This window comes from Panthera pardus, unplaced genomic scaffold (assembly GCF_024362965.1).
Source record: "Panthera pardus isolate Hobbes unplaced genomic scaffold, ASM2436296v1 HiC_scaffold_12, whole genome shotgun sequence".
NCBI lineage: Eukaryota > Metazoa > Chordata > Mammalia > Carnivora > Felidae > Panthera > Panthera pardus.
In genome coordinates, this window is record NW_026526677.1 from 7,672,285 (window position 1) to 7,696,709 (window position 24,425).

Consider the following 24,425-nt stretch of genomic DNA (forward strand, 5'->3'; position numbering starts at 1 on the left):
GGGGTGCCTGGGGGGCTCAGTTGGTTAAGTATCCGACTTCGACTCAGGTCTTGATCTTGCAATTCGTGAGTTCGAGCCCCGCATCGGGCTCTGTGCTGACAGCTCAAAGCCTGGAGCCTGCTTCGGATTCTGTGTCTCCCTCTCTCTCTCTCTCTCTCTGCCCCTCCCCCACGTGTTATGTCTGTCTGTCTCATAAATACACATTAAAAAATTAATAAAAAAATATTTATTTTGAGACAGAGCCCAGGGGAGAGGCAGAGAGGTGAGCGAGAATCCCAAGCAGGCTCCGCACTGTCAGTGCAGAGCCCGACTCGGGGCTCGATCTCATGAACCTCACGATCTCAGATCATGACCTGAGCTGAAACCAAGAATCAGACGCTTAACCGACTGAGCCACCCAGGTACCCCCAAAAGTAGCCTTGAAAAAGCAAAAGCTCACAGCTCGCTGTGCCCCCAAATATGAGCTATAGACTCACATCTGAGAAACCCACACTGGAGGTTAAATGCTGTCACTCCAGCCCAGGGCCTTGAAGGCTCAGTTAAGCGTCCGACTCTTGATCTCTGCTCAGGTCATGATCTCACAGTTCGTGGGTTCCAGCCCCGGGTCAGGCTCTGTGCTGACAGTGCGGAACCTGCTTGGGATTCTTTCTCCCTCTCTCTGCCCCTCCCTCCCTCTCTCTCTCTCAAAAATAAAACATAAAGGGCGCCTGGGTGGCTCAGTCGGTTAAGCATCCGACTTCGGCTCAGATCAGGATCTCACGGCTCGTGAGTTCGAGCCCCGCGTCGGGCTCTGTGCTGGCAGCTCCGAGCCTGGAGCCTGCTTCCGATTCTGTGTCTCCCTCTCTCTCTCTCTCTCTGCCCCTTCCCTGCTCACTCACACACACGCGTGCTCTCTCTCAAAAAATAAACATAAAAATTATAAATAAATAAGACACAAACACACACCAGCTGAGAAAGCACACAGAAGTCAGGCCTCGGGTCAGACAGTCCCAGTTAGAATCCACTCTGCCACTTTCTGGAACTCTGCCTCTCCTCTCTTGAGACTATTTCTTCCTGCACCAAATGCGATGACCCCAGCTTCACAGAGGTGGGGGCCCCTGGGGTACCAGCTCCATTGACCCACCGTGGTTGATGGGGGGGAGGGGTGTGGTAAGAGTGGGTGCAGGGAGCCTAGCACCCCACCCAACTCCCAGAACAAAGCAGGCAGGACCCACCCTTCCCTGAAGCAGCTCGCAGACGGGGTGGCGCCCAGGGGCCAGAGGGACGGTGGCCAAGGGGGCTCGGGGCCTGGCTTCCTGTGCGCCCAGAGGGATTGATAATTATAAAACCACGTGGGGCTGCAGCCGCCGTGGAGCGTGGGAGCCCCTATAGCGTGTTGGAGCAGCACCGACAAGGTTTTTGGAAGGAAAAACCAGGATGATGAAATCACCATATGTCCACCCATTTGGAGCTTTGGACTTTTCAAAGGACACACCCCTGGGGTGCTGGGGAGGGCGGGGGAGCGGGCATGTGGGGCTGCCAAGACTAGCTCGGGGAGTGGGGACCCTCGACCCGACCATCTCTGTCAGGCCTTTCCCCAAAGCCACCCCAATAGACACACGGTGAAATAGAACCCGAGTGCCCGAGCCGCGCGGCACGGCTTTCTGTGAGCTCTGCCCCCCCCCCCCCCCCCCCCGGCCAACCCCAACCACACTCTCTTCCCATCAGACGCGCTCCAGCGACATCGGTGGCCATTCTGTGTACCATTTGCCCCTCACACCCGAGCTGGGCGGTTCTCCCTTGGGCACAGACGGTGGCCCGGAGAGGGACTTGCCCAAGGCCACATGTCAGTCAACAGTAGGCATGGCTGTGTGACCCCGCAGCCAGCCTCTCATCTGGGGAAGGAGTGGGTCGCTGCTTCTGCCGGGGCCAAGGGCAAGGGCAGTCTGCCACTCTAGCAGCCAGCCTCTCATCTGGGGAAGGAGTGGGTCACTGCTTCTGCCGGGGCCAAGGGCAAGGGCAGTCTGCCACTCTAGCGAGCCCTTCAGGACCGTCTGCCGAGAGCGGCCTCCTGAGCGGGTCGTCCTCTGAATCTCACTGGACCTTGGGGAAAGGGGAGCCACGGACCAGGCTTGGGACGCCCATGATGTGGCTGTGAATGCCAGAGACCCTGGAGCCTGTCTCTCGCTTCCGGTCCCCTCCCAGACCCAGAGGGCTGTGCTCTGGGGGTGGAAGAAGCTGGGTTCCCTCCCGCTCACCTGGGGCCTCCTTACCCGGGCGGCCTCTTTTCCCTGCTAGGCCTGGGTCTCACCATCCAAGGCCCTTCACAGAAGACTATGTCAAGTTCACTGCAGTTCGGTTTTCCTCGCCCCTGTCCCCGGGATCTGGGTGCTTCGCCCTGCCCTTCCCCAGCCGGGCACCGGCCTGGAACCTGGATAAGGAGGGAAATCTGGCACCACCCCCCTGCCCCGAAGGCAGTGGGAAGCGGGGAAGTGGGGGGGGGGGGGTCTCCTCTTCAGACTCATCCGCTGAGCTGGGTCAGGATCCCGGCCCCCACACAGGGCTCCCTGGGACAAGGTCTCTGTGGCCCTGGTGGTCCGGCTCACAGAAGCTCACAGACCCGGATCTACTGGGGCAAAGCAGCGCCTCGTGCAAGAACTTGCGACTGTCAGGGCTGGAGGACAGGATGCTTGTGGAGGGTGGAGCGGGAGCTCGGGGCACAGACGGAGCCTTGAGGGGCTTTCTGACCTTGGAGCTGCAGGGGAGTGGGCAGGGCAACCCACCCCCTTTTACAGACAAGGAAACTGAGGCTGAGAACAAGGATGTGACAAAAGCAAATACAGGACCAAATAGAATCAGGTACCAGATGGGCTGGGAGTGCCGAGTGCCAGTCCCAGCTCTGCCCCATGCAGGCCTCGGCAGGACTCAGTTTTTGCTGCGTGGGACTCAGTTTCCCCTCTGCCTGTGCTATGTGGGGACGGAGTCTTTTTTTTTTTTTAAAGATTTTTATTTTTTTAAAGCATTCTTCTTTCTTTTCTTTTTTTTTTTTTTTTAAGTTTATTTATTTTTTAGAAAGAGAACGCGAGCAGGGGAGGGGCGGGGAGAAAGGAACAGGGAGAATCCCAAGCAGGCTGCATGCTGTCAGCACAGAGCTGGATGCGGGGCTCTAACTCACAAACTGTGAGATTGTGACCTGAGTCAAGAGTCAAGAGTTCACTTAACTGAGCCCCCCAGGCACCCTAAGATTTTTATTTTTTTAAAGCAATCCCTACACCCAATGTGGGGCTTGAACTTACAACCCCAAGATCAACAGTCGCATGCTCATCACAGCCGGGTGCCCCTATGGTGATGGTTTTTACAGGGACCCCCCAGTTAATGGTAGGAGTTCCCGGCATTCGGGTCACCATAAGGTGGGCTGAGCCAGCCAGGCCCCCCTGTGGGGATGGAATCTCAAGGGCGTGACCATAGCCTAAGAATTCAGCATTCCCAGAGGCTTAGGGACTTGGCCAGAGGTCACACGCAGCGGAGTGATCCGGGACCCAGAGGCCTCACCCAGTGGGCCCGTGACTGCTGGCCCCTGGGGGCTGTGGCGGCCTGGGGGCAGGGAGTCAGGGTGTCCAAGGGCGGCAGCGGGAAGTAGCCCATCTTCCCACCCAGGACACTTTCCCTCCCCCCTAGTCTTCTAGGAGATGGGCACTCGGTCCTGTCCTGGGCAGCTGGCCCTCCTCTGGTCTCTGGCGCCCCCCTGTGGCCTGTAGCGGGGCAGGCCCCACCCCTGCCCTGCCCTGCCCTGCCCTGCCCCCTGAGGAGGGCCCAGAATGCTTCAGGTGACAGAACACCACCAGCCCCTGCTCCCTCCCAGGGGACAGAGGCAGTGAAGAGATCCCCAGATCTGGGTTTGAATCCTGCCTCCCTTCTGTCACCTGACTGACTTGGGTGAGACAGCCTACTCCATTTCACAGACGCAGGGCACAGGGAAGCCACAGGGCAGGTCTCCCAGGAGACCAAAGGGGAGACGAGTCAGAAAGTCCCCTGTGTACCGCCAGGGAGGCTCATTTCGGCTCCAGAGACATTCACGGGGCGCCTCCTCCCTCAACCTGACCGTCTGGACTCCAGGAGGTCTCAGTCTGAGGGGGGAGGCAAATCCCCAAAGAGCTCTTTTAATGGAAGAACTTGTTGTCTAAAGCCACTAAAATGCCCCACCCTTTGATCCCTCCTCTTGGACGGGCCCACAGTCCCATGGCGTCTGGTCCAGCCCAGCTGGAGACAGCTGGGCAGAAATCAGAAATGCCACTGGATAGAATCAGGCCCTCCCCTCAACCACCTCCTCCAGCCCAGCTTCCACCTCTCCTTGGCCTCCGTGTTCCAGGCCGGCCGCAGGCCTCGCTCTCGCCTATGCTTAAAAAGCCTGTGGTGGAGTTGCCAGCCCAGCCCCACTCCAGGGCTTCTCCATTCACCTTCGTCCTTCCCAAGCCTCAGTATGTCCATCTGCCAAATGGGTGTAACCATCCCTGCCTCGCCTACTTGCCTCCCTAGTCCGCTGTAACGACACAAATAAAATGAGATCAGAAACTAGCGAGGTTCCCCCCCTACCTCTTGCGGAGGGGATTGGGGGAGGGTGTGTGCCAAGCGCGGCCGGCATCCCAGGGAGAGAGGGGACTACAACTCCCATCCGGCTCCGGGGTCGCGGGCGTCTCCAGCCCCCTTTCCCAGGGGGTTGAGGGAAGTTGCACTGCCCCGGGCATCCCCCACCTAGGTTAGGGGCCGGCGAAAGCCCGGTAGGGCTGGCTCTGGGGCCACGCGGAGACCTAGGTAGCCTTCCCGGCCCCGGGGGGAGACCACCCCCCTTGGCCCGGCCCAGTCAGGAGTTTACTCTTCGGGACCCGCCCCCCCACTTCCTGGCCGAGGGTTTGGCCCGCCCCCGCGCGCCTCCGCCCTCCCACCTTCACTTCCAGTCGCGTCTCCCATTGGCCGGCGCTCACCTGCCCGTCCGTCGGGGGGCGGGGCAGAGGGCGGGGCGCGACGCCCAGGTGTGGGCGCGCAGGAGGCCGCGAAGGAAGGTGACAGCGGGGAGGGCGGGAGGGGTGGGGGGAGGCCGCGCTAACGACTCGCGGACGGACGGACGGACGGACGGACCGACGGGCCGGCATGCGGGCGGCCCGGCTCTAGCCCGGGTGCGGGGCTCCGGCTGCAGCTATGGAGCGGCGGCTGCGCGCGCTGGAGCAGCTGGCGCGGGGTGAGGCCGGCGGTGGCCCCGGGCTCGACGGCCTCCTGGATCTGCTGCTGGGGCTGCACCACGAGCTCAGCAGCGCCCCCCTCCGGCGGGAGCGCAACGTGGCGCAGTTCCTGAGCTGGGGTGAGTGGCCCGGGCTGGACCGAGGTGGGGTGGTCCGGGGGACACCGCGCCGGGACCCTCTCCCACCCCCGCCCCCCGCGCCCTTCGCCCCCAGACCCTCCCGCAGGGAGCTTCACCCCCACGGGTTCCCCGCGCAGAGCCCGCACCGGCCCCGACACGTGCCACCGGCCCCTTTGGGCCCTCCCAGCTAGCTGCGCACCTTCCCCTCGCTCAGATTCACGCACACTCCTTCCCACTGACAGAGCCTGGCGTGTGTGCACAACACACAACTTACACGGACACACACAAACTTGGTCCCAAGTATAGACCCCAGACATGTGCTGCAGAGTCGCGTCAGGGACTCCTGGCTCACATGTCATGTACCTCATGACCCTTGAGAACAAACAGTCACACACGCAGAGCCTTGTGTGTGTCACCCACCGACACGCATGCTTCCTCAGTCTCCCATGTACCACACAGACACACGCAGATACATACAGCTCAAGGAGAGATCCAGGGAGCCCCCACTTCACCCGGAAGACCACCGGAGCCACACTGGCCATTGCATTATACACTTGCCTGCCTCCACTCACAGATCCGTAGGCACTGCCCGCGTGGCAGACGTTCCCACAAACACACACTTCTATGTCTCCGCATGCAAGACCACCCCAAACTGGGCACCGGCACCAACCTCAGCCCCTTTGTCGGTGCGAGTCGCTGGCCAGGCTTCCTGAGGTCTATTTCCCAAAGCCGGGGGCGGGGGGGGGGCCCGGCTGGGGGTGGGTCTGCACCCCTTCCGGGTTGACTCATCCGAGTCGCCGGAAGTGGGTGACCTGGAGTAAACCTCAACCCAATGTGGGCACCCTCACCAGCCCCAGGCCTCCCTGGTTATGCCTGGCCAAGCCCGTGGAGGAGGGCTGACGGGCCTGGCCTGGAGAGCGGGGTGAGGCAGGTGTTTGCCCAGTGGGTGACGAGCATCCCCAGAACTCCTTAGCTCTGGGCAGGTGCAAGGCCTGGCCTCGGCATGGTCGGGGGCCCGTGAGACATGCCGGTGAGCTGGCCCCCAGCCCAGCCCTCTCCTCCAGGGTGAGGGCAGCCAGGAAGCCCCTGCCTCTGGTGCCTGCCACTGTCCCCGGGGACTTCTGCACCTTATTCATGTGTATCTGACAGTGTTGTCATCACCCGCTGTGACCCCTACGCGCGCGCGCGTGTGTGTATGTGTGTGTGTGTGTGTGTGTGTTTGCACACACATGTGCTCCTCCCTGCCCGCCTCTGGCATCCCTGCCTGGGACCCCAGCATGGGGGCCTGTCTGTTGACATCTCCCGAGGTAACTGGCAGGGCGGTGACTCACTCTGCCCCTGCTCCAACTTGTCCCTGCTCCTGCCCAGAGCCCCCATTCCCTGCGGCAAGGCGAGGGGACTGGGCAGCCTGTCCCGGGAGCCTGGGTCCTCCTGACTCTAGGCCCTAGGTTTTGGTTCCCGTCTGGCGGATTGGGAGCCACCCTGGCCTCAGTTCCCCCCTGGAGCCCGCGGTTGCTGCTCCCCAGCTGCACACACAGACCTGGGAAAGAGACAATTAATTTGTCACGAGGTTTCCACACCACCCCTGCTGCGGGGGTTCTGCCTGATAAACCTGTGGAGCAGCTCTCTGTCCCACCCACAGACCCGCCCAGCTGGCAGGGAGTTTACCTGCTGGCAGGGGGAAACTGAGGCGGAGAGCCAGTCTGCGGCTACCCCCGCCCCCCCTACCGGTCACTCTTGCCTCCCTAAGTTTCCAGACTCCAGTTCCCTCCCCCAGGCCTGCGGCTTCTCCAGACCTGGAAAAGGCCTGGGACTGGCTAGAGATGCCTCTAAAGGGAGTATCAAGGACTGTGAGAAGAGCTTCTTGGCCAGGTGAAGGCCAAGTCCAGAGAGGGAGGCAGGGCCTAGAGTTGTTGGGCTGGTCAGGCCTGGAGGAGATCTCGAGTGTTTACCCCTTCAGGTGCCAGCGTCAGGCGCCAGGGAAAGGTTTTTTTGGCTCTGTTCTTGAGTCTTGTGAGAAGCTAGGCAGACCTATTTATGCCTCCAGACTGAGAAAGCCCCACACAGGGAGCCCAAAGTGTGTCCTGCCAGGGCCCTGCAGCACCATATCTGACCTGTCCTCTGGGGCTGCCCCAGGCCTCACTCCCAGCCAGGTACCTCTGTGCCTACAGGGTCCCAAGACCAGGGCTCACAGCTCCCCAGTGGCAGAGAAGCCTCTCTGGGGACAAGGAATGTTGCCCGTCCAGTTTCCCAAGACAGGCCCAGGCCTGGTCCTGATAGGCGCCAGGAACTGGGAGCCGAGGGTGGGAATGGTATCCCCTTCCTCCCCAGGGTGACCTGGTCAGCCAGTATCCATCTGCAGGCAGGGAGGGATTACCAGTTCCATGGGCCCCTGGGATGAGGCCGCCTAGAGTCTGGGGACGGGGGTTCAGGGAACCGTTGATTTGGGGAGGCCTGGGGGCCAGGTGGTCAGCAAAGCCCGGACCCCCACCTTCCACACTTCCTACTCATGACCGAGTGGGCTGCAGCCCCTCTCAGCCCCTTGGCCAGAGGCCACCCCTGCCCCCGGTGGGGGTTGCGGCTCCCGCTTTTCCCCAGGTAAGAGAGGGAACTGGGGCCTCCCTGTAGGTTCCCTGAGCCCCACTCTGTGTCCCCTCAGCCGGCCCCTTCGTAACGAAGGTGAAAGAGCTGAGGCTACAGAGAGATGACTTTGAGATCTTGAAGGTGATCGGCCGAGGGGCCTTCGGGGAGGTGAGCAAAAGGCACGGGGTAGGTGGGAGGAGGGGGTTCGCACCCAGGCAGAGCTGACCCCGGTGCCCCCTGTGGCCTCAGGTCGCCGTGGTGAGGCAGAGGGACAGTGGGCAGATTTTTGCCATGAAGATGCTGCACAAGTGGGAGATGCTGAAGAGGGCCGAGGTCAGTGTGGGGTCCGATGGGACTTGCGCACCCTACGAGTGGGTGGGGGGGGGAGGGTGTGCTGCCAGTGGGGCGTGCAGGGCATGCTGGGGAAGGGGCCGGCCTGGCCCCCGGGACGGGAGAGGATCCAACCACCAGCCTCCCCTGTTGCTTCCCCACAACAAGCCTTTCTTAGAAGCTACTGTAGTTCCCATTTTCCTTACCGTAACACTGAGGCCCGGAGCCATAAAGCACAGGCCGTGGCTCACCCGGGCAACTTCTATCCAAGCTCCTAGACTTACCTAGTCTTCCTCCACCCCCTGAGCTGGTGAGGAGGGCTTCCTGCGCTCTGATCCCACCCCCGCTCCCCAAACCTGCTGCAGACTGCCTGTTTCCGGGAAGAGCGGGACGTTCTGGTGAAGGGGGACAGCCGCTGGGTGACCACTCTGCATTATGCCTTCCAAGACGAGGAATACCTGGTGAGGATACTCAGCGAGGGTGGGGGCTGTTGCCCAGGGACAAAGGAGGAGGGCCTTGGGTGCCAGGGGAGCTGGGTCCAAGGAGAGAGAGACCCTTCCTACAGGGACCAAGAGGCTTCCACTGGCCACCCCTTGCTGGGCCCGGAGCCCCTGCCTGAGCTCTGCTGGGAGCCAGCTGCCCTAGAGCTGCTTGCTGGGAGATGGTCTTGCCTTCCCAGAACCCCTCGGGACCACGAGGAGGTGGGTGGGAGGCAGGGCCCTGGGGCAGATGCCCCCCACCCTCCTCCCTGTCTGATTCTTGCCCCCCCACTCCCCCCCCAATCCCATCCAGTACCTGGTGATGGACTACTATGCCGGTGGGGACCTCCTCACTCTTTTGAGCCGCTTTGAGGACCGCCTTCCGCCCGAGCTGGCCCAGTTCTACCTGGCTGAGATGGTGCTGGCCATCCACTCTCTGCACCAGCTGGGCTACGTGCACAGGTGGGGCCCCCGAAGCCCCTGCTGCCCCGACCAGCCCCTGGGGAAAGCTCTAGAGACAGCTGAGAGTTGTTGAGCACACTCACCAAGCCCTATGCTGGGTGCTTCATGTGCACGATGCCTTTGAATCCTCAGGCCAAAAACCTCACGTGATGGGCACTGCTCTTGTCCCCACTTTACAGATGAGAAAGTCAGGGTTAGCACAGGTAAGCACCTGGCTTGAGGTGACCCAGCCGGTGGGCGCCCGGGTCGTGGTTTGCACCAGGCAAGTCTGACTCCTGTGTCCCCCACGACATACGCTGCTGCCTCCGTGGCTCATCCTTATGGGTCCCTTTTCTCCACTAACCACCTTTTTCCCTCTTGGCACCCAGGAGGCCTGGCCACCAGCCTTCCCCCTCCCATGTACATGCACACACACTGGTCTTGTGGACTCGCAGGAACACGTGTGACAATATACACGCTGGCGTGTGCATGCGCCCATGCACTCATACCCCGGAATGTGCCAGAACACACATCTACACACACAGGTCAAGCCCCGCTCTCTCCCTGTGCTCCCTCAGGGATGTCAAGCCGGACAATGTCCTGCTGGACATGAACGGGCACATCCGCTTGGCTGACTTCGGCTCCTGTCTACGTCTCAACAACAATGGCATGGTAAGACCCCAGAGCAAGGGCTGGGGACACCCGGCCTGGAGAGTTCCCAGGGCTGGAAGGAAGAAGGCCTGGGTCTAGGCCCCAAGTGGGGTCACCGGGCCAGCTAAGCCTTAGAGAGTTGGGGTGTCAGGCCCAGGCTTGGGCCTGTGGTGAGGGGCCGTCAGCTCTAGCCAAGCCCAAGGTTGTTCTCGTGGCCCCCCCACTCCTAGGTGGATTCGTCAGTGGCAGTAGGGACACCAGACTACATCTCCCCCGAGATCCTGCAAGCCATGGAGGAGGGCAAGGGCCACTATGGCCCACAGTGCGACTGGTGGTCACTGGGAGTCTGTGCCTACGAGCTGCTCTTCGGGGAGACGCCCTTCTATGCTGAATCCCTGGTGGAAACCTACGGCAAGATCATGAACCATGAGGTCTGGCCGCCAGGCTCCGGGGTTCTGGGAGGGCAGCAGAGTCCTGAGTCCGCGCGGTTGGTATGCCCGCAGGTGGGGGTGGGATCCTGTACACCCACCTGCACCCCTCCACCCCACCCCCACCCCCCACCTACAGGACCACCTGCAGTTTCCCGCGGATGCACCTGACGTGCCGGCCAGCGCCCAAGACCTGATCCGCCAATTGCTGTGCCGCCAGGAGGAGCGCCTGGGCCGCGGGGGGCTGGATGACTTCCGGAACCACCCCTTCTTTGAAGGCGTGGACTGGGAGCGGCTGGCAACCAGCACTGCCCCCTACATCCCTGAGCTTCGCGGGCCTGTGGACACCTCCAACTTCGATGTGGACGATGACACTCTCAACCATCCAGTGAGTTTGGGCCCCGCTGCAGGAGGAAAACTGCCTGCCCCTTGCTGGCTGTGGGAAACCCCCAGAGGTTCTCCAGAGCGGTTGCTGGGCCTAGGATGACGCCTTCACACCCCAGAGGCTCATGGGAATTGTGGTTCACCTGGGCCAGTTCACCTCTTCGGAGGTGGGTTGTGACAGGTGAAGGTCGTTTGACCTCGAGTGTCATTCTGTGAGCCAGAAGTCTTCCAAGGAGACTCCTGGAAGCACCTGGGAGGCCATGGCTGCAAGGGCTCATGGGAGTCGTAGTCTGTTTAGGTGGGGGCCGCGTCACCCACCTCGGTTCCATTCTTAGCAGGAAGAGGTTGGCACCCCCAGTCCCGGGGAGTCTCCTGGGTCTTGAGCCTCAGCCAGGAGCTATGCCTGTTGAGTCTGACGCTCCTTCCCCTCCTTCTGCAGGGGACCCTGCCCCCACCCTCCCACGGGGCCTTCTCGGGCCACCACCTGCCATTTGTGGGTTTCACCTACACTTCGGGCAGGTGAGTCTAGTCCTCGCATACCTAGTAGGAGGCTGGGGGCTGCCTGGCCTGGAACCTTGGGCGGGTAGCCCACTGGGACCCTGGAAAGGGGCTGAATGGCCTGCCTGTTGCCTGGATGTGACAGGTGCTCAGGAAATGTGCTCTGAGTCCTCAGGAAGACAGCCCCCGTGTCCTGAAATTGTGGCGAAGCCATGCCTATGCCCCCTGTGGGACCTGTCCTGCATCTGGCCCTTAGAGTACCCTCTACAGCAGGCTGAGAGCGTCATGAACTTGGAACCAGAGGCCTGGAGTTGAAAGGGCCCCTCCCAGCCCCCCAGCCACACTCTATGCCTCTGTAAAATGGGTGGGATGATCTAGTTCCATTTGAGGGGCTGGCCTGAGACCGCAGCGAGGTCTTAGGTGAGGAGGTGTTCTGAGGTGGAAGCAAATGTGTCTTGACCTGCACTCTGAGCACCCACCGTGTGCCAGGCACGGGGGCAGCTGGCCCAAATCGCTAAGTTCTCTTCACTGTCCTTGGAAGAGGGCCTGTTATCACCTCCAATTTCCTGTGAGGAAACTGAGGCTCAGATATGTCAGGTTCACACAGCTTAGAAGGGCCAGGGCTTGAACCTAGGTCTGGGGGGGCCTTGGGGCGCTGCCCACAGGTATTCCGGGGGCAGGGCCTGGTCCGGTTCGTTTCTTCCACCACAGAGCCCAGGGCTGGGTACAGAGCTGGGGCACGGTGGGTGTTTCTTGGATGAATGAATGACCGACGCAGGAGGACGGAGGAGCCTTCGGGGGGTGGGGGGTGGGGTTTCCGCCAACATGTGTGGCCCTGCTCTCCCCAGTCCGGGCCCTGAGAGCAGCTCTGAGCAGCTGCCTGCCCTAGAGCGGAAGCTCCGTTGTCTGGAGCAGGAGAAGACGGAGCTGAGCTGGAAGCTCCAAGGTACCGGGGAACCAGCTGGAGCAGGGTGGGGTGGGTCTGACCCAGGACTAGCTACTCACCTATGGGTGCCCCCCCACCCCGCCCGCAGAGGCCCTGCAGGTGTCCTCAGACCATCGGGAGCTGGAGCGGCTACAGAAGGAAGTGCAGACTCTGCGGCACAGGCTGTCAGGTACCCGGCCCCCCACGCCACCCCGTCTCCCCCCCCCTCCCCCCCGGCCCCTCCCCCCAGAGGCTGAGCTGCTTTCCCAGCACACCTGTATCCAACCCGGGTTCCAGTCCTGGCCCTACTCCGTGGATGAGGTGTGATCTTAGGGAAGCACCTTAAACTCTCCGAGCCTGCACGTAGAAAGTGAACCAAGGAGACCCGCTCCCCGGGCTGTGGTGAGGGCTCTGGGAGATGCCGCACGCGGAGTGCCTGGCTGAGGCCGTCAGTGCACGTGGGCCTCAGTGACAATTCCTGGCAGAGACGCCGAGGGGCAGCAAGGCCTCCTTATCCCAGACGGACGGTGGTAGCCCAGGCCGGGACTCGGACCTACGGCGGGAGAGAGACCGGCTCCTCCGGGTGAGGGCCTGGTGGGGTGGCTGAGCGGCCCAGGGCTCCACGGTGAGGAGGTCCGTGCCCTGACGCCAGGCCTTGCCCTCCGACCCCCCCAGGAGCTGGCCGAGGCTCAGGCAGGGCTGCAGGCCCAGGCGGGGGAACTATGCAGAGCCCAGGAGCGGCAGGAGGAGCTGCTCCAGAGGCTGCGGGAGGCCCAGGAGAGAGAGGCAGCCACGGCCAGCCAGACCCAGGCTCTGAGCTCCCGGCTGGAGGAAGCCCAGGATACCAGCAGGAGTGTGAGTGATGGGGATGGGCGGGGACAGCAGGAGAGCACTGCCCCCTGTGAACTCCAGTGTGGCCGTTGGGGGCCCAGGGAGCCCAGTGCTCAATGCTGGCCACACCACGTGCCTCTGCGCCCCCACTGGGGCTGGCTGAGGCCTGCAGGGTGGGCCGGGCCGGAGCTCCCCTGCCTGCGTTCCCGCTGTGCCTGGTGGGGCCCGAGAGTCTGTAGTGAGGCGGGCAGAGGGGTGGGATGGACAAAGTCAGCAGCGGCCCCCTCTGCACCTCGTCACAGCTGCAGGCCCAGGTGGCCACCCTGTGCCGGGAGGTGACACAGCTCCAGAGACAGCGGGAGCGAAGCATTGAGAAGGAATCTTTGCGGGTCAAGGTAGTGAGGTCTCACCCCCTTCCGAGTGGCGCTTCCCTTGGCCTGACCTCCTCCGGGCTCTCAGGGCCAGGCCTTTGTCCCAGGGGTAGAGTGGGCCACGGCTTCTCAGGCCCCTGCCCTGACCCCTCTCCGTGTCCCTCAAGACCATCCACGCCACCTCTGAGACCAACGGCACGGGGCTGCCCGAGGGCGGGCCTCAGGAAGCGCAGCTGAGGAAGGAGGTGGCCGCCCTGCGTGTGCAGCTGGAGCAGGCCCGTGGCCACGGGTGAGCCGGGCAGCCCCGGGCGGGGCGCGGGACGGGGGCCTGAGCCGGGGGCTGTCCCGTCACTCGCTCTTCCCCAGGCTGAGTGGGAAGGAGGAGGCCCTGTGCCGGCTCCAAGAAGAGAACCAGCGGCTGAGCCTGGAGCAGGAGCGGGTGAGCACGGCAGACGGAGGGCAGACGGACCGACGGGCAGTGGGACGGATGTGGGGAGCCGCCAGGGTCTCCGAGCAGGCTGTGTCCCCAGCCCCGCGGCACCCGCAGGTGGCCGGCGAGCCATGGCGGGTGAACGGGGGCGGACGCGGGCGGGGCTCGGGGGTGCCGGGCCCCCGGGGGCTGACCCATCTTGCTCCCGGGCCCCAGCTGGTAGAGGAGCTGGAGAGGGAGCAGCAGAGCAAGCAGCAGCTGGAGGGTGAACGGAGGCAGACGGAGAGCAACTGGGAGGCCCAGATTGCCGACATCCTCAGCTGGTGGGTGCCCGGGGGCTGGCGGGGAGGGGCTGGGCCCAGGCGGGGCCGAGGGCTCAGGCCGTGACCCGGAGCCCCCTTCCCAACCAGGGTGAACGATGAGAAGGTCTCAAGAGGCTACCTGCAGGCCCTGGCCACCAAGATGGCCGAGGAGCTGGAGTCCCTGCGGAACGTGGGCACCCAGACGCCCCCCACCCGGCCGCTGGTGAGCCCCGGGGGAGGGGCTGGCAGCAGCCTCACGTGGCAGGTGGGGACGCTGAGTCCACGGAAGATCAGTGACTCGCCTGAGCTCACAGCGGGGTCAGGGGCCAGTCTAGGATCTTGAGTCTGGCCGGGTGGTGTGGACAGTCTGGCGGGAGAGGCCTCTGAGGCTGCCGGGCGCCCCATCCCCCCCCCTCCCCGGACCCGGGGGCATCTCACGCGGGCGCCCCCTGGCCGCCAGGACCACCAGTGGAAGGCACGGCGGCTACAGAAGATGGAGGCCTCGGCCAGGCTGGAGCTGCAGTCGGCGCTGGAGGCTGAGATCCGGGCCAAGCAGAGCCTGCAGGAGCAGCTGACGCAGGTGCAGGAGGCCCAGCGGCAGGCCGACAGGTGAGGCCCGGGCCAGGCGCTGCACGAAGGGGCGTGGGACCCGCGAGCCGGCCCGTGCCAAGCCCTCGACCGGTCCCGTCCCCGCCCCGCAGCCGTCTGCAGGAGGCCGAGCAGCAGAGCCGGGGCCTGCGGCAGGAGCTGGCCGCGCTGCGGGAGGAGCTGCAGGCCCGTGGGCCGGCGGGTGAGTGGCCATCTGCATGCCCGTCCTGGCGCAAGTCCCCCACTCGAGCCTCAGGGTTCCCCAGGGGGTCCCCCGCCAGCCTCACGGGACCGTGGAGATGAGAGTTCTGGACTCTGCCGCTCACCTGGCTCTCTGTCGCCCAGCGCTTACTGAGCACCCGCTGTATGCGTACCCACCGGGGCCTGCTGTCATTTCTCCATTTTACTGAGGTGGAAACGGAGGCTCCTGCCGGCCCCCAGTTCCCCAGGAACAAGCGTTAGGGCTGGGCCAGGGACCCCCAACCCCGGTGACCCGTGCTCTCTGTTTGCAGACACTAAGCCCTCAAATTCCCTGATTCCCTTCCTGTCCCTCCGGAGCTCAGAGGTAAGAGGGCCTGCAGGGGCTGGTTGGGAGGAGTCCCGGACAGAAGCCAGGGGCCTCGATTTCCACCCTTATCCTCAATCCCCAGAAGGATTCCACCAAGGATCCTGGCATCTCAGGAGAGGCCCTGAGGCCCGGTATGGAGCCCGAGCTGAAGCCAGAGGGCCGCCGCAGCCTGCGTCTGGGGGTGAGGACGGGCGGGAGTCCCGCATTTGGGGGGCCGGGCCCCGCCTTCTGCCTGTGCCCCCCTCACCCGCTTGCTTGCCCCTCCCCCCCCGCAGGCTGTGTTCCCCAGAGCGCCCGCTGCTGTCACCACCCCTACAGAAGTTCCTCCCGCAAAGGTCCGCACCCAGAGGGGTGGGGCGGGGTGGGGGTACCCAGCCATTCTGCCGGGTCTCCAAGGACCTGCTTGAGTCCCTCTACGTGCATTAGTCATGGCTGGCAGACCACCCTGGGGACAGCGGCAGTGGCAATGAGTCTGAGTGCTGTGACACACTCACTGGGGCTGGGTTCACACTGCCACTGGCTCATTCTCTGGTCCCACCTGACACTTCAGGGTGGCCTCGGGGGTTGGATGCAGGGCCCTGGGAGGCCGTGGTCAGGCGTGGGTAACGAGCGTGTCCCCCTGTCCCCAGCCCGGCTCACACTCGCTGCGGCCCCGGAGCTTCCCATCCCCCACCAAGTGTCTCCGCTGCACCTCGCTGATGCTGGGCCTGGGCCGCCAGGGCCTGGGCTGTGACGGTGAGACCCCCCACCCCCACCCCACCCGCACGCCTGCCTCCCATGTGCCAGCGCCCAGTCCCCTGGAGGACGGAATGAATGGCCCGGATCCTGGCACATGCAAGCCTTCCTCTTGGTCTGGGCCTCATCTCCCGTTGCTCAATTTTTGTGGTTTTTTTCTCACTTGACGGGGAATTGGTGACAGTCCAGGAGCCACCACAGCCTCAGGGAGGCGGGAACCCGAGTCCTGGTTCCAGGCTGTCCCCACCCAGCCTCACACCATCTGCCTTTCCTGCTTTCTCCACAGCCTGTGGTTACTTCTGTCACTCGGCCTGTGCCCCCCAGGCCCCGCCCTGCCCCGTGCCCCCTGACCTCCTCCGCACGGCCCTGGGAGTGCACCCCGAAACGGGCACAGGCACGGCCTATGAGGGCTTCCTGTCGGTGAGCTGGGGCTGGGGAGGGGGAGGCTGGCGTGGGCGGGCCGAGAGCCCGGCAGGCCCCCCCCATGCCTGCCTTTCCCACAGGTGCCACGGCCCTCGGGGGTCCGGCGGGGCTGGCAGCGGGTGTTCGCCGCCCTCAGTGACTCCCGCCTGCTGCTGTTTGACGCCCCTGATCCACGGCTCAGCCCGGCCAGCGGGGCCCTCCTACAGGCGCTGGATCTGAGGTGGGTGCCAGGCAGTGGCCGGGGACGAGGGATGCGGGTCTGGGGGAGGGAGGCAGCCAGGGGAAATGTGACCTCTGACCAGCTCCATGGACCTCCCAGGGACCCTCAGTTCTCAGCCACCCCCGTCCTGGCCTCTGATGTTATTCATGCCCAGTCCCGGGACCTGCCACGCATCTTTAGGGTGAGTCCGCCTCTGTGTGGCCCTACTGCAGCCCCTTCTTTCTGTCTCCTTCTCCGTGGCTGCCCTCTTCACACACACACATATGCCACCTCTGTCACCTCCGCAGGGGCGGCCATGGTTGCCTCCATCCCACAGCGCGGTGCACTTTCTGCACGCGAAGCTGCCCGATCCCGCTGGCCTAGGGCCCTTCCGTGGCTTCCCATCACCCTCAGGGTGCTCCTGACTGTGGCCTTGAGGCCTCACATTTCTGACCCTGAGCCTCTTTCTGCTCTGGACACACCTTGCTTTCTCCAGTTCCCAAAGTGCCCTGTAACCACGGCCCCTCACATCCTGTTTCTGCTGTGCAGCCCAGGCCAGCCCCCAAGCTTCTCCCCGACCTGGATCATTCCTGGTGACTCCCCTCATCCCTGGGGCACTGGCAGAAACGTCTCTTCCCCTGGGGGGGCCATCTTTTACTCTTGGCCCGGGTTGGGGATGCCCTGTCCTTCTCCCGCCACGGCACTGGTTCGGGGCCTGTCTGACCACCCTGCTCCGTCTGGCTTATCACCCGCTGTAAGATGGCTCCTAGCGCTGTGCCCAGCAGCTCACGTTGGTGCGAACAAGCATCATCCGGTGGAGAGCAGGAGGGGGATGTCTGGCTCTCGGCCCACAGCCCTCCAGCCTGAGTCCCTGCCCACAGGTGACGGCCTCCCAGCTGACGGTGCCCCCTGCCATGTGCAACGTGTTGCTGCTGGCAGAGAGCGAGGCTGAGCGGGAGCGCTGGCTGCAGGTGCTGGGCGAGCTGCAGCGGCTGCTTCTGGACACGCGGCCAAGGCCTCGGCCTGTGTACACACTCAAGGAAGCCTATGACAACGGGCTGCCCCTGCTGCCCCACACGCTCTGCGCCGCCATCATCGGTGAGTCACATGCCGAGGGGGGCATCGCCCTGGGCGTGGTTCTGTGGGCAGCCTTAGCTAGGGGGCGGGGGGCTTGGCTTCTGCCACTCCATTTCTCTGTGCCTCAGATTCTGCTTTTTCTAAATAAGTCTTGAGTGAGTTGAAAAGAGCAAAGGCTCTAGCAAGAGACAGAGGAGGGTTCCAGTCCTGGTGCTCTTACCGGCAGCGGGGTGGCCACAGGGAGCCTGGAAGCAGCCGAGCCTCACGCGGTCTCCTCTGGGGAGACCTCCGTGGTGACAGCCGGAGAAGTGAGGGAGCAGTGCCTCCTGGCTTCCCCTGGCAGTGGCCGGAGCCCCGAGCCAGCGCCTGCCCTGGAGAGCTGGGGCCTCCCCCTGCACTCAGAGTGGGAGCCCCAGGAGAGACCGTGTGGCTCCTCAGGTCCTCTGTGTCAGTCGGGAGCTGGGGGGGACGAGGGCATTTATTGAGCAGGGACCGCCGTGAGCCGAACACTCACCCTGCGTTGCTTCAGCCTCAGAGCAGCTCTGGGAGAAAGGAACCATTACTGTCCCCACGTTACGCGAGGAGAAGCCAAGGCTCTGAGCGGTGACACGACTTACCCCGAAGCCCACAACTCAGGGTGGGGGCCTCTCACCTGTGGGCCTTCCCCATTAGAACCAGCCCAGACTTTGAGAGAGAAGCGGCCAGGGATGCAGGGACAGCGGGATGGCCATCCCTGTGTCCTCAGGAGAAACTGAGGCTCGGCAAGGACAGGCGGACTGCCTGGTCTCCGGCTGCCAGATGACCTCCCCGACCCCTGATTCTCTCCCTCCCTCTACTAGACCAGGAACGGCTTGCTCTGGGCACCGAGGAGGGGCTGTTTGTGATCCACCTGCACAGCAACGGTACGGGCCAGGGTGGACCCGGGTGGGGGTCAGCCCCGGGGGGGGAGAGAGGAGGATGGGCACGGGGCTGTTGTTCACCCTGCTGGTGACGCCCTCCCTCGCCGACCCCGAAGACATCTTCCAGGTGGGCGAGTGCCGGCGGGTGCAGCGGCTGGCCGTGAGCCCCACCGCGGGCCTTCTGGTTGTGCTGTGCGGCCGTGGCCCCAGCGTGCGCCTCTTCGCCCTGGCCAAGCTGGAGAGCGCGGAGGTGGCGGGTGCCAAGATCCCCGAGTCTCGAGGCTGCCAGGTGCTGGCAGCCGGGTGCATCCTGCAGGCCCGCACGCCCGTGCTCTGCGTAGCCGTCAAGCGCCAGGTGCTCTGCTACCAGCTGGGCCCGGGCCCGGGGCCCTGGCAGCGCCGCATCCGTGAGCTTCAGGCACCGGCACCCGTGCAGAGCCTGGGGCTGCTGGGCGACCGGCTGTGCGTGGGAGCAGCCGGGACCTTCGCACTCTACCCGCTGCTCAACGAGGCCGCTCCCTTGGCCCTAGGGGCCAGTCTGGTGCCCGAGGAGCTGCCACCATCCCGCGGGGGCCTGGGCGAGGCGCTGGGCGCCGTGGAGCTCAGCCTTAGCGAGTTCCTGCTGCTGTTCGCCACGGCCGGGGTCTACGTGGACAGCGCCGGCCGCAAGTCCCGCGTCCCTGAGTTGCTGTGGCCGGCGGTGCCCACGGGCTGGGGTAAGGCCTGTGGGGGGCCAGCTTGGGCGGGGCCTGGCACCTATGGTGTGTCACACGTGTCAGAGGAAGACAGGGTCCTCCCGCCTGACCACACCCTGCTCTGCCCTCAGTGGACTGAGCCGGATCTTCCTCTCCCATGTCCCTGCTCATGCTCCTCCCCCAGCCTAAACTGTCCTTTTTATACCTGGCAAACTCTTAATCACGTCCAGCCCCAATGCCGCCTCAAGGCCTGGAGTTGGAAGGCTCTCCATAAATGACCACCACGATTTCTGTCATCGTCATTACTGCTTTCATGCTCCTTACCCCGCCTTCCCCCCCATCCCTGGCCCTTTGTTCCTCTTTGCTCCCCCACCTCTGTGTTCAGACCTCTGCCCTGCTGCTCTTAGCACCTTCCTATAATGACTGGCTTGGTACCGGGGCGGGGGGAGACTGCAGAATGGGCTGGGCCTAGTTTCTTCATCACATCCTGCACCCAGCCCGGGGAAGCACACCCTAGGGGCTACGAATGTTTGGGGGAATGAATGAGTAAATGAACGACGAACGAACAGGGCAGTGAGGGAAACCAACACATTCACAGGTAACTGGTGTGGTGGCGTGCTGGCAGACGGGGACCGGGCTCCCTTCGTGACCGGCGGCTCTTCTGGCGTTGGGCCTGTGGATTGGGTGTAGCGCAGACGCAGTCTGTGGGAGTGGGAATCAGACTGCCCGGGGCCAGTTCCCAGCTCTCGCTCATCACTGGGTGACCTTGCCCATTACTTAGCTCTGGGGTTACATTCCATCATCTGTAAGTTAGGGATGATGGTCCTACCCGCCCAGAGTTGTTTGAGAAATAAAGGGGAAAAAATACGCCAAGTGGCTACAACTATGCCCGGCATGCGAGTGCTCCGGGACTGTGATCTCTGATTTGTTGCGGAGGTTGGGTGGGGCAACCTGGAGTCTTCAGAAGAAGGTCCTCTGGGTGGGCGTGGAAGTTACTGTGCTGTGGCCGGGCACAGGGTGTTTCCGTGACACGGAGGAGGAAACAAGCCCGCGGAGGTGCCTGACTTGCCAGGGGCTGCACAGCACAGTGTCCTGCCCTGCAGGTTATGCAGCCCCCTACCTGACAGTGTTCAGCGAGAATTCCATCGACGTGTTTGACGTAAGGAAAGCAGAATGGGTCCAGACGGTGCCACTCAAGAAGGTGAGGGCCTGCCCCGATCCCCCGGCCCTGGACTGGGGGTGCAGTCGAGCAGCGCGGCTGACCTCCGTGCCTGCCGCCTCAGGTGCGACCCCTAAACCCAGAGGGCTCCCTGTTCCTCTTTGGCACGGAGAAGGTCCGCCTGACCTACCTCAGGAACCGGCTGGCAGGTAGGAAGTGCGTGGGCACGAGAGTACGGAGTGTGCGCGCGTTCGCGGGTGCATGTGTGACCCTGAGCTCCAGCTGACGGGGACCCTGGGGCCTTGTGAGCACCGTCCGGCTCTCGGCTGCTCCCACAGAGAAGGACGAGTTCGACATCCCCGACCTCACTGACAACAGCCGGCGCCAGCTGTTCCGCACCAAGAGCAAGCGCCACTTCTTCTTCCGCGTGTCGGAGGAGCAGCGGCAGCAGCGGCGCAGGTGCGCGTGCGCGGCGCGCCGGCGGCGCGGGGGCTCGCGAGCTGGGGACCGGGCGAGGCACGGGGGCGTGTCCGTGTCGGGAGAGGGCGGGGGAGGCGTCCCCTTCGCCGCCGCCCCTACTCTCCCTCCGCCCGCAGGGAGTTGCTGAAGGACCCCTTTGTGCGCTCCAAGCTCATCTCGCCGCCCTCCAACTTCAACCACTTGGTGCACGTGGGCCCCACGGACGGGAAGCCCGGCGCCAGGGATCTGCCCCCGGTGAGTTCTCCGGGACCAATCACAAGCGTCCCTGGTGAGGCTCAGCCAATCACCGACCTTTCCGACACGCCTGCCCCAGTCGCAGCCCCCTGCCTCCCTGGGACCCGGGACCTCCGCACGTCTAGCCTGGGGGGTACCCTGCGGTCGCAGCCCTTCGGTACTGTCCCCCAGCAGGCTCCAGGAGGGAAGGGCCGAGGTACCCGCGGCTCCGGCCCGCAGCGTCCCCACAGCTTCTCGGAGGCCTCGAGGCGGCCAGCCTCCGTGGGCAGCGACGGGCTCCCTGGAGACGCGGACGCCGGTAAGGACAGCCCCGCTGCTTCCATTGCCTCGATTTCCCTCCCCAAAGTTTACACCCCCTTTGGACGCTTCAAATCTGACCTTGGATTTTTGTCCCCTTCCTCATCCTGCTCCTGGAGCAGTGAAGAGGAAGCCTTGGACCTCTCTGTCCAGTGAGTCCGTGTCCTGCTCCCAGGGATCTCTGAGCCCCGCAGACTCCCTGATTCAGGTGAGCCGGTGGGGGCTTTTCCCTCCTCTGTTAAAGGACAGGTAGTCCTGTTCTGTGCTAGGCCCACCTCTGGGAGCTGAAGCCAGAGAACAGGCTCAGCCCATCCCCGCCCTGGATCCTAAGGGAAGCAGACTCGCCCCACAGTGGGGCCCCAACAGAGGCCTAGAGGCAGGTTGGCCTAGGTGGAAATTTTGGCTCTGATGTCCCAGGCACACGTGTGGCCCTGGGCGAGCTGTCCAGCCTCCCTGAGCTTATTTCACCTATAAAATGAGGTTATTATTTCAGATTATTACGTAAGTGATGGCTGTATGCGGTGATGATTACTTCAGCGGGGTGCCTGGCACATGGGGGGAGTGCCACCGAAGGGGAGCTCTTTAGAGGCCCAGCCTGAGGTGGAGGGATCAGAGGAGGGGGGAAGGGGAACAGGGGACAGGGGAAGGAAGACGTAAGAGGAGCTGGGAAGGCTCCCATGCACCCTCCAGCCACATCTCCACCGTCACCCTGGCTTTAGCCACACCAAACCACTCCGATCCCCAGGGACTTGCCATATTCTTCCACACCCTCAGGCTCTTGCCCCTGCCGTCCCCCCTGCTTTGAATGTCCTTCTATTAACATTCAGGCCACCCTCAACGCTCTGTGCTAATACTGTCCTAGGGCCTCCCTAGGGCCTGTGCCCTGCTCCCTCCACCTCTCCGTGTCAGTCCTTCTGTGCTGTGACTTTCTTCTGCACACTAGCCCTCCTCCCCCAACCACGGGCTCCTTGAGACTGAGGTCAAGTTTGTCTTCGCCTAACATAAAGCATGTTTGTTGGTTGATGAAGAATGGAGTAAAGTAAATGAGCAAAGGGACTTCGATTTGGGCTTAAGGGATATTAAGTTGGAGCTCCCCAAGTTCTTCTCATGTAGCCCTACCCCGATCTCATACCTCCTCCAAGGGCCTCCCTGCAGCAGGTGATGGGTCGGGGGAAGACCTCTGGGAGGCACTGGTCTGGTGAGGAAAGGGTCCTTCCTTCTGTTTCCCCTCCAGGTCTCAGAACGGCCCCGGAGCCTGCCCCCAGCCCCTGAATCAGAGGGTTCCCCCTGACACCCTCTGGCAGGGCCCACCCCAATCCCAGGACTGAGACACATGAGTGAGCAAAGAGCTTGAGGAATGCCATGCTCCGGCTGGCCCGGGATGTGTGGAAATTCGGACTCAGGAAGGGCCTGGGCTGGACAGCGACTCAGAGGCTGGCCTGGGTTCCCAGGACCCAGGAGACCTGACTCTGAGCCATCATCCTGCCTTTCCCCTCTGCTCCCGGCCCCTACCTTTGCTAGCCACTGGGAATAGAATGGCCCCCTTTTCTGCCCTGGGGGCCCCTCTGCCCCTGGAGTCCAGGGGTAATTGTGCCAAAGTTCTCCTTCCCAGTGTCAAGCCTCAGGAAGCCTTAAGCAAGAGTCGGGGTGGGGGTGGGTCTCTGGCGGCAATCTGGGGTCTTGGCAAGGCACTGTCCAGCCCCCAGGTGAGGCCGAGGTGGGGCATATCACAGCCTCTGCTCAAGGTTGTGGTAGGAAAGACGGACTCTGATCCAAAGGAAAGGAGGGTGGGGTGCCTGGCCGAGTAGAGCCTGCGACATCTGATCTAGGGGGTGTGAGTTCGAACCCCATGTTGGGTGTAGAGATTACTTAAAAATTAAAAAAAAAAAACAACTTTTTTTTTTTTTCAAAGGAAAGAAGGATAGACAAGGAGCAGGGAAGATGTAGGTGAAGGAGGCTGTAGGTGAAGAAAGTGAGAGAAGGAAGTAGAAAAGACAGTGCTAGTGGCTGGCAGGAGGAGGAGGAGGAGAGGGAGGAGGAGGAGGAGGAGGGGGAGGAGCGGGCAGGGGAGGAGCAGTGAAGAGGAGCAGAGAGCGGATGGGAGCTGAGAGAAGAACACTGCTGATAGACTGAGGGGCCTTTCTCTCTGGGGAGGAGCTCGGTGGGGTTGGGAACAGAGAGGGGCCCTGTGAGCCAAATGACGTTGCATCTAATCCGCCTGGGGTTGGGGGGGTGGGGTGGGCGGGGAGATCATTCCTAGACAGGGACAGGACAGGGAGGGTATTTATAAAGGCTACTTGGTGGGCGATGGCACCTGATGGGGGCCACTGGAGGGTCTCCAGGCACACTCTGGCCCTTCCCGGAAAGGGGGGTGGTCCTTTTCCCCAAAGCCTCCACCACCTGTGTATTAGGGGATCATAGGGGGCATTTTATTATTGATCACAGTCACTATTATTGTTATTATATTACTATTTTTATTAAACGTCCCTCTGCTGACAAGTGGGGGGCAAAATAAGTATTTATCTCCTCAAACGCCATATTCCCGGGAGGGATTGACCCTAATGCTCTGTGAGTCAGTACGAAACCAATAAAGACAACTTTTTAAGCTGCTGGCCTCCATGCCTGGATCTGTTCTGCTGGGGTGCAGAAAATGGGGGGGAATCAGAGACGGAGGGAGCCATGGGGATGTCGGGGGCAGTCAAAGACTGAGTTGTCTTCCCCAGATATTCAGGAATCCTATGACACATGCAAACAGAGTTTAGTAGCAAAGGGGCAGCTTACAAAAGTGTGGCCATGATAATGGAAACCACAGAGGAGTGGCAGGGCCCCCGAGCCCTAGCAGCGGTGGGAAGCTGTTACCACCAGCGGGCCACCTGGCAGGAAGGGGCAGTGGTGTCACCTGACAAGAGCTGTCGCCCCAGTAGAACTCGGCTATGGTTGAGCAGAAAGGCAGCAAGCCCAGGGAATAAACTCCTCGGACCTCGCTCTGCTCCCTCCCTCAGTCTCCTGCCTCCCTTCATCCAAACACCAGCAGCAACCAGAGGACCCTAGAGCTCAGTCACTGCAGCCAGTGGAGGGCAACCT

The 24,425-nt window shown here is 62.9% G+C and overlaps 1 protein-coding gene across 8 annotated transcripts; it reads left to right on the top strand.

Annotated features, from left to right (window-relative positions):
• Nucleotides 1-5,095: 5,095 nt before the first annotated feature.
• Nucleotides 5,096-23,949, top strand: CDC42BPG (CDC42 binding protein kinase gamma). Of its 8 annotated transcripts, none has more exons than XM_053899521.1 (37): nt 5,096-5,334; nt 7,994-8,085; nt 8,167-8,250; nt 8,613-8,708; nt 9,040-9,188; nt 9,746-9,839; nt 10,049-10,249; nt 10,386-10,634; nt 11,070-11,149; nt 11,977-12,074; nt 12,163-12,243; nt 12,539-12,636; nt 12,729-12,908; nt 13,187-13,279; nt 13,423-13,544; nt 13,622-13,694; nt 13,902-14,008; nt 14,096-14,210; nt 14,448-14,596; nt 14,689-14,777; nt 15,088-15,140; nt 15,226-15,324; nt 15,419-15,478; nt 15,773-15,878; nt 16,165-16,298; nt 16,382-16,521; nt 16,621-16,702; nt 17,382-17,598; nt 18,417-18,479; nt 18,593-19,192; nt 20,188-20,372; nt 20,455-20,539; nt 20,669-20,789; nt 20,927-21,044; nt 21,216-21,342; nt 21,464-21,549; nt 22,576-23,949. In XM_053899521.1, exons 1-37 carry the CDS (start codon nt 5,175-5,177, stop codon nt 22,630-22,632), a joined length of 4,743 nt encoding a protein of 1,580 aa, XP_053755496.1. In that variant the 5' UTR covers nt 5,096-5,174; the 3' UTR covers nt 22,633-23,949. The 8 variants fall into 8 exon arrangements, with proteins under 8 accessions (XP_053755496.1, XP_053755497.1, XP_053755501.1 ...); XM_053899522.1 differs by having other exon boundaries at nt 21,219-21,342; XM_053899526.1 differs by having other exon boundaries at nt 20,275-20,372.
• Nucleotides 23,950-24,425: the final 476 nt, after the last annotated feature.

Coding starts and splice junctions, on each gene's coding strand:
- CDC42BPG (XM_053899521.1), top strand. CDS start 5,175: ATGGAGCGGCGGCTGCGCGCGCTGGAGCAGCTGGCGCGGGGTGAGGCC. Junction 13,280..13,422: donor AGGAATCTTTGCGGGTCAAG/GTAGTGAGGTCT, acceptor GTGTCCCTCAAG/ACCATCCACGCCACCTCTGA. Junction 14,009..14,095: donor ATTGCCGACATCCTCAGCTG/GTGGGTGCCCGG, acceptor CTTCCCAACCAG/GGTGAACGATGAGAAGGTCT.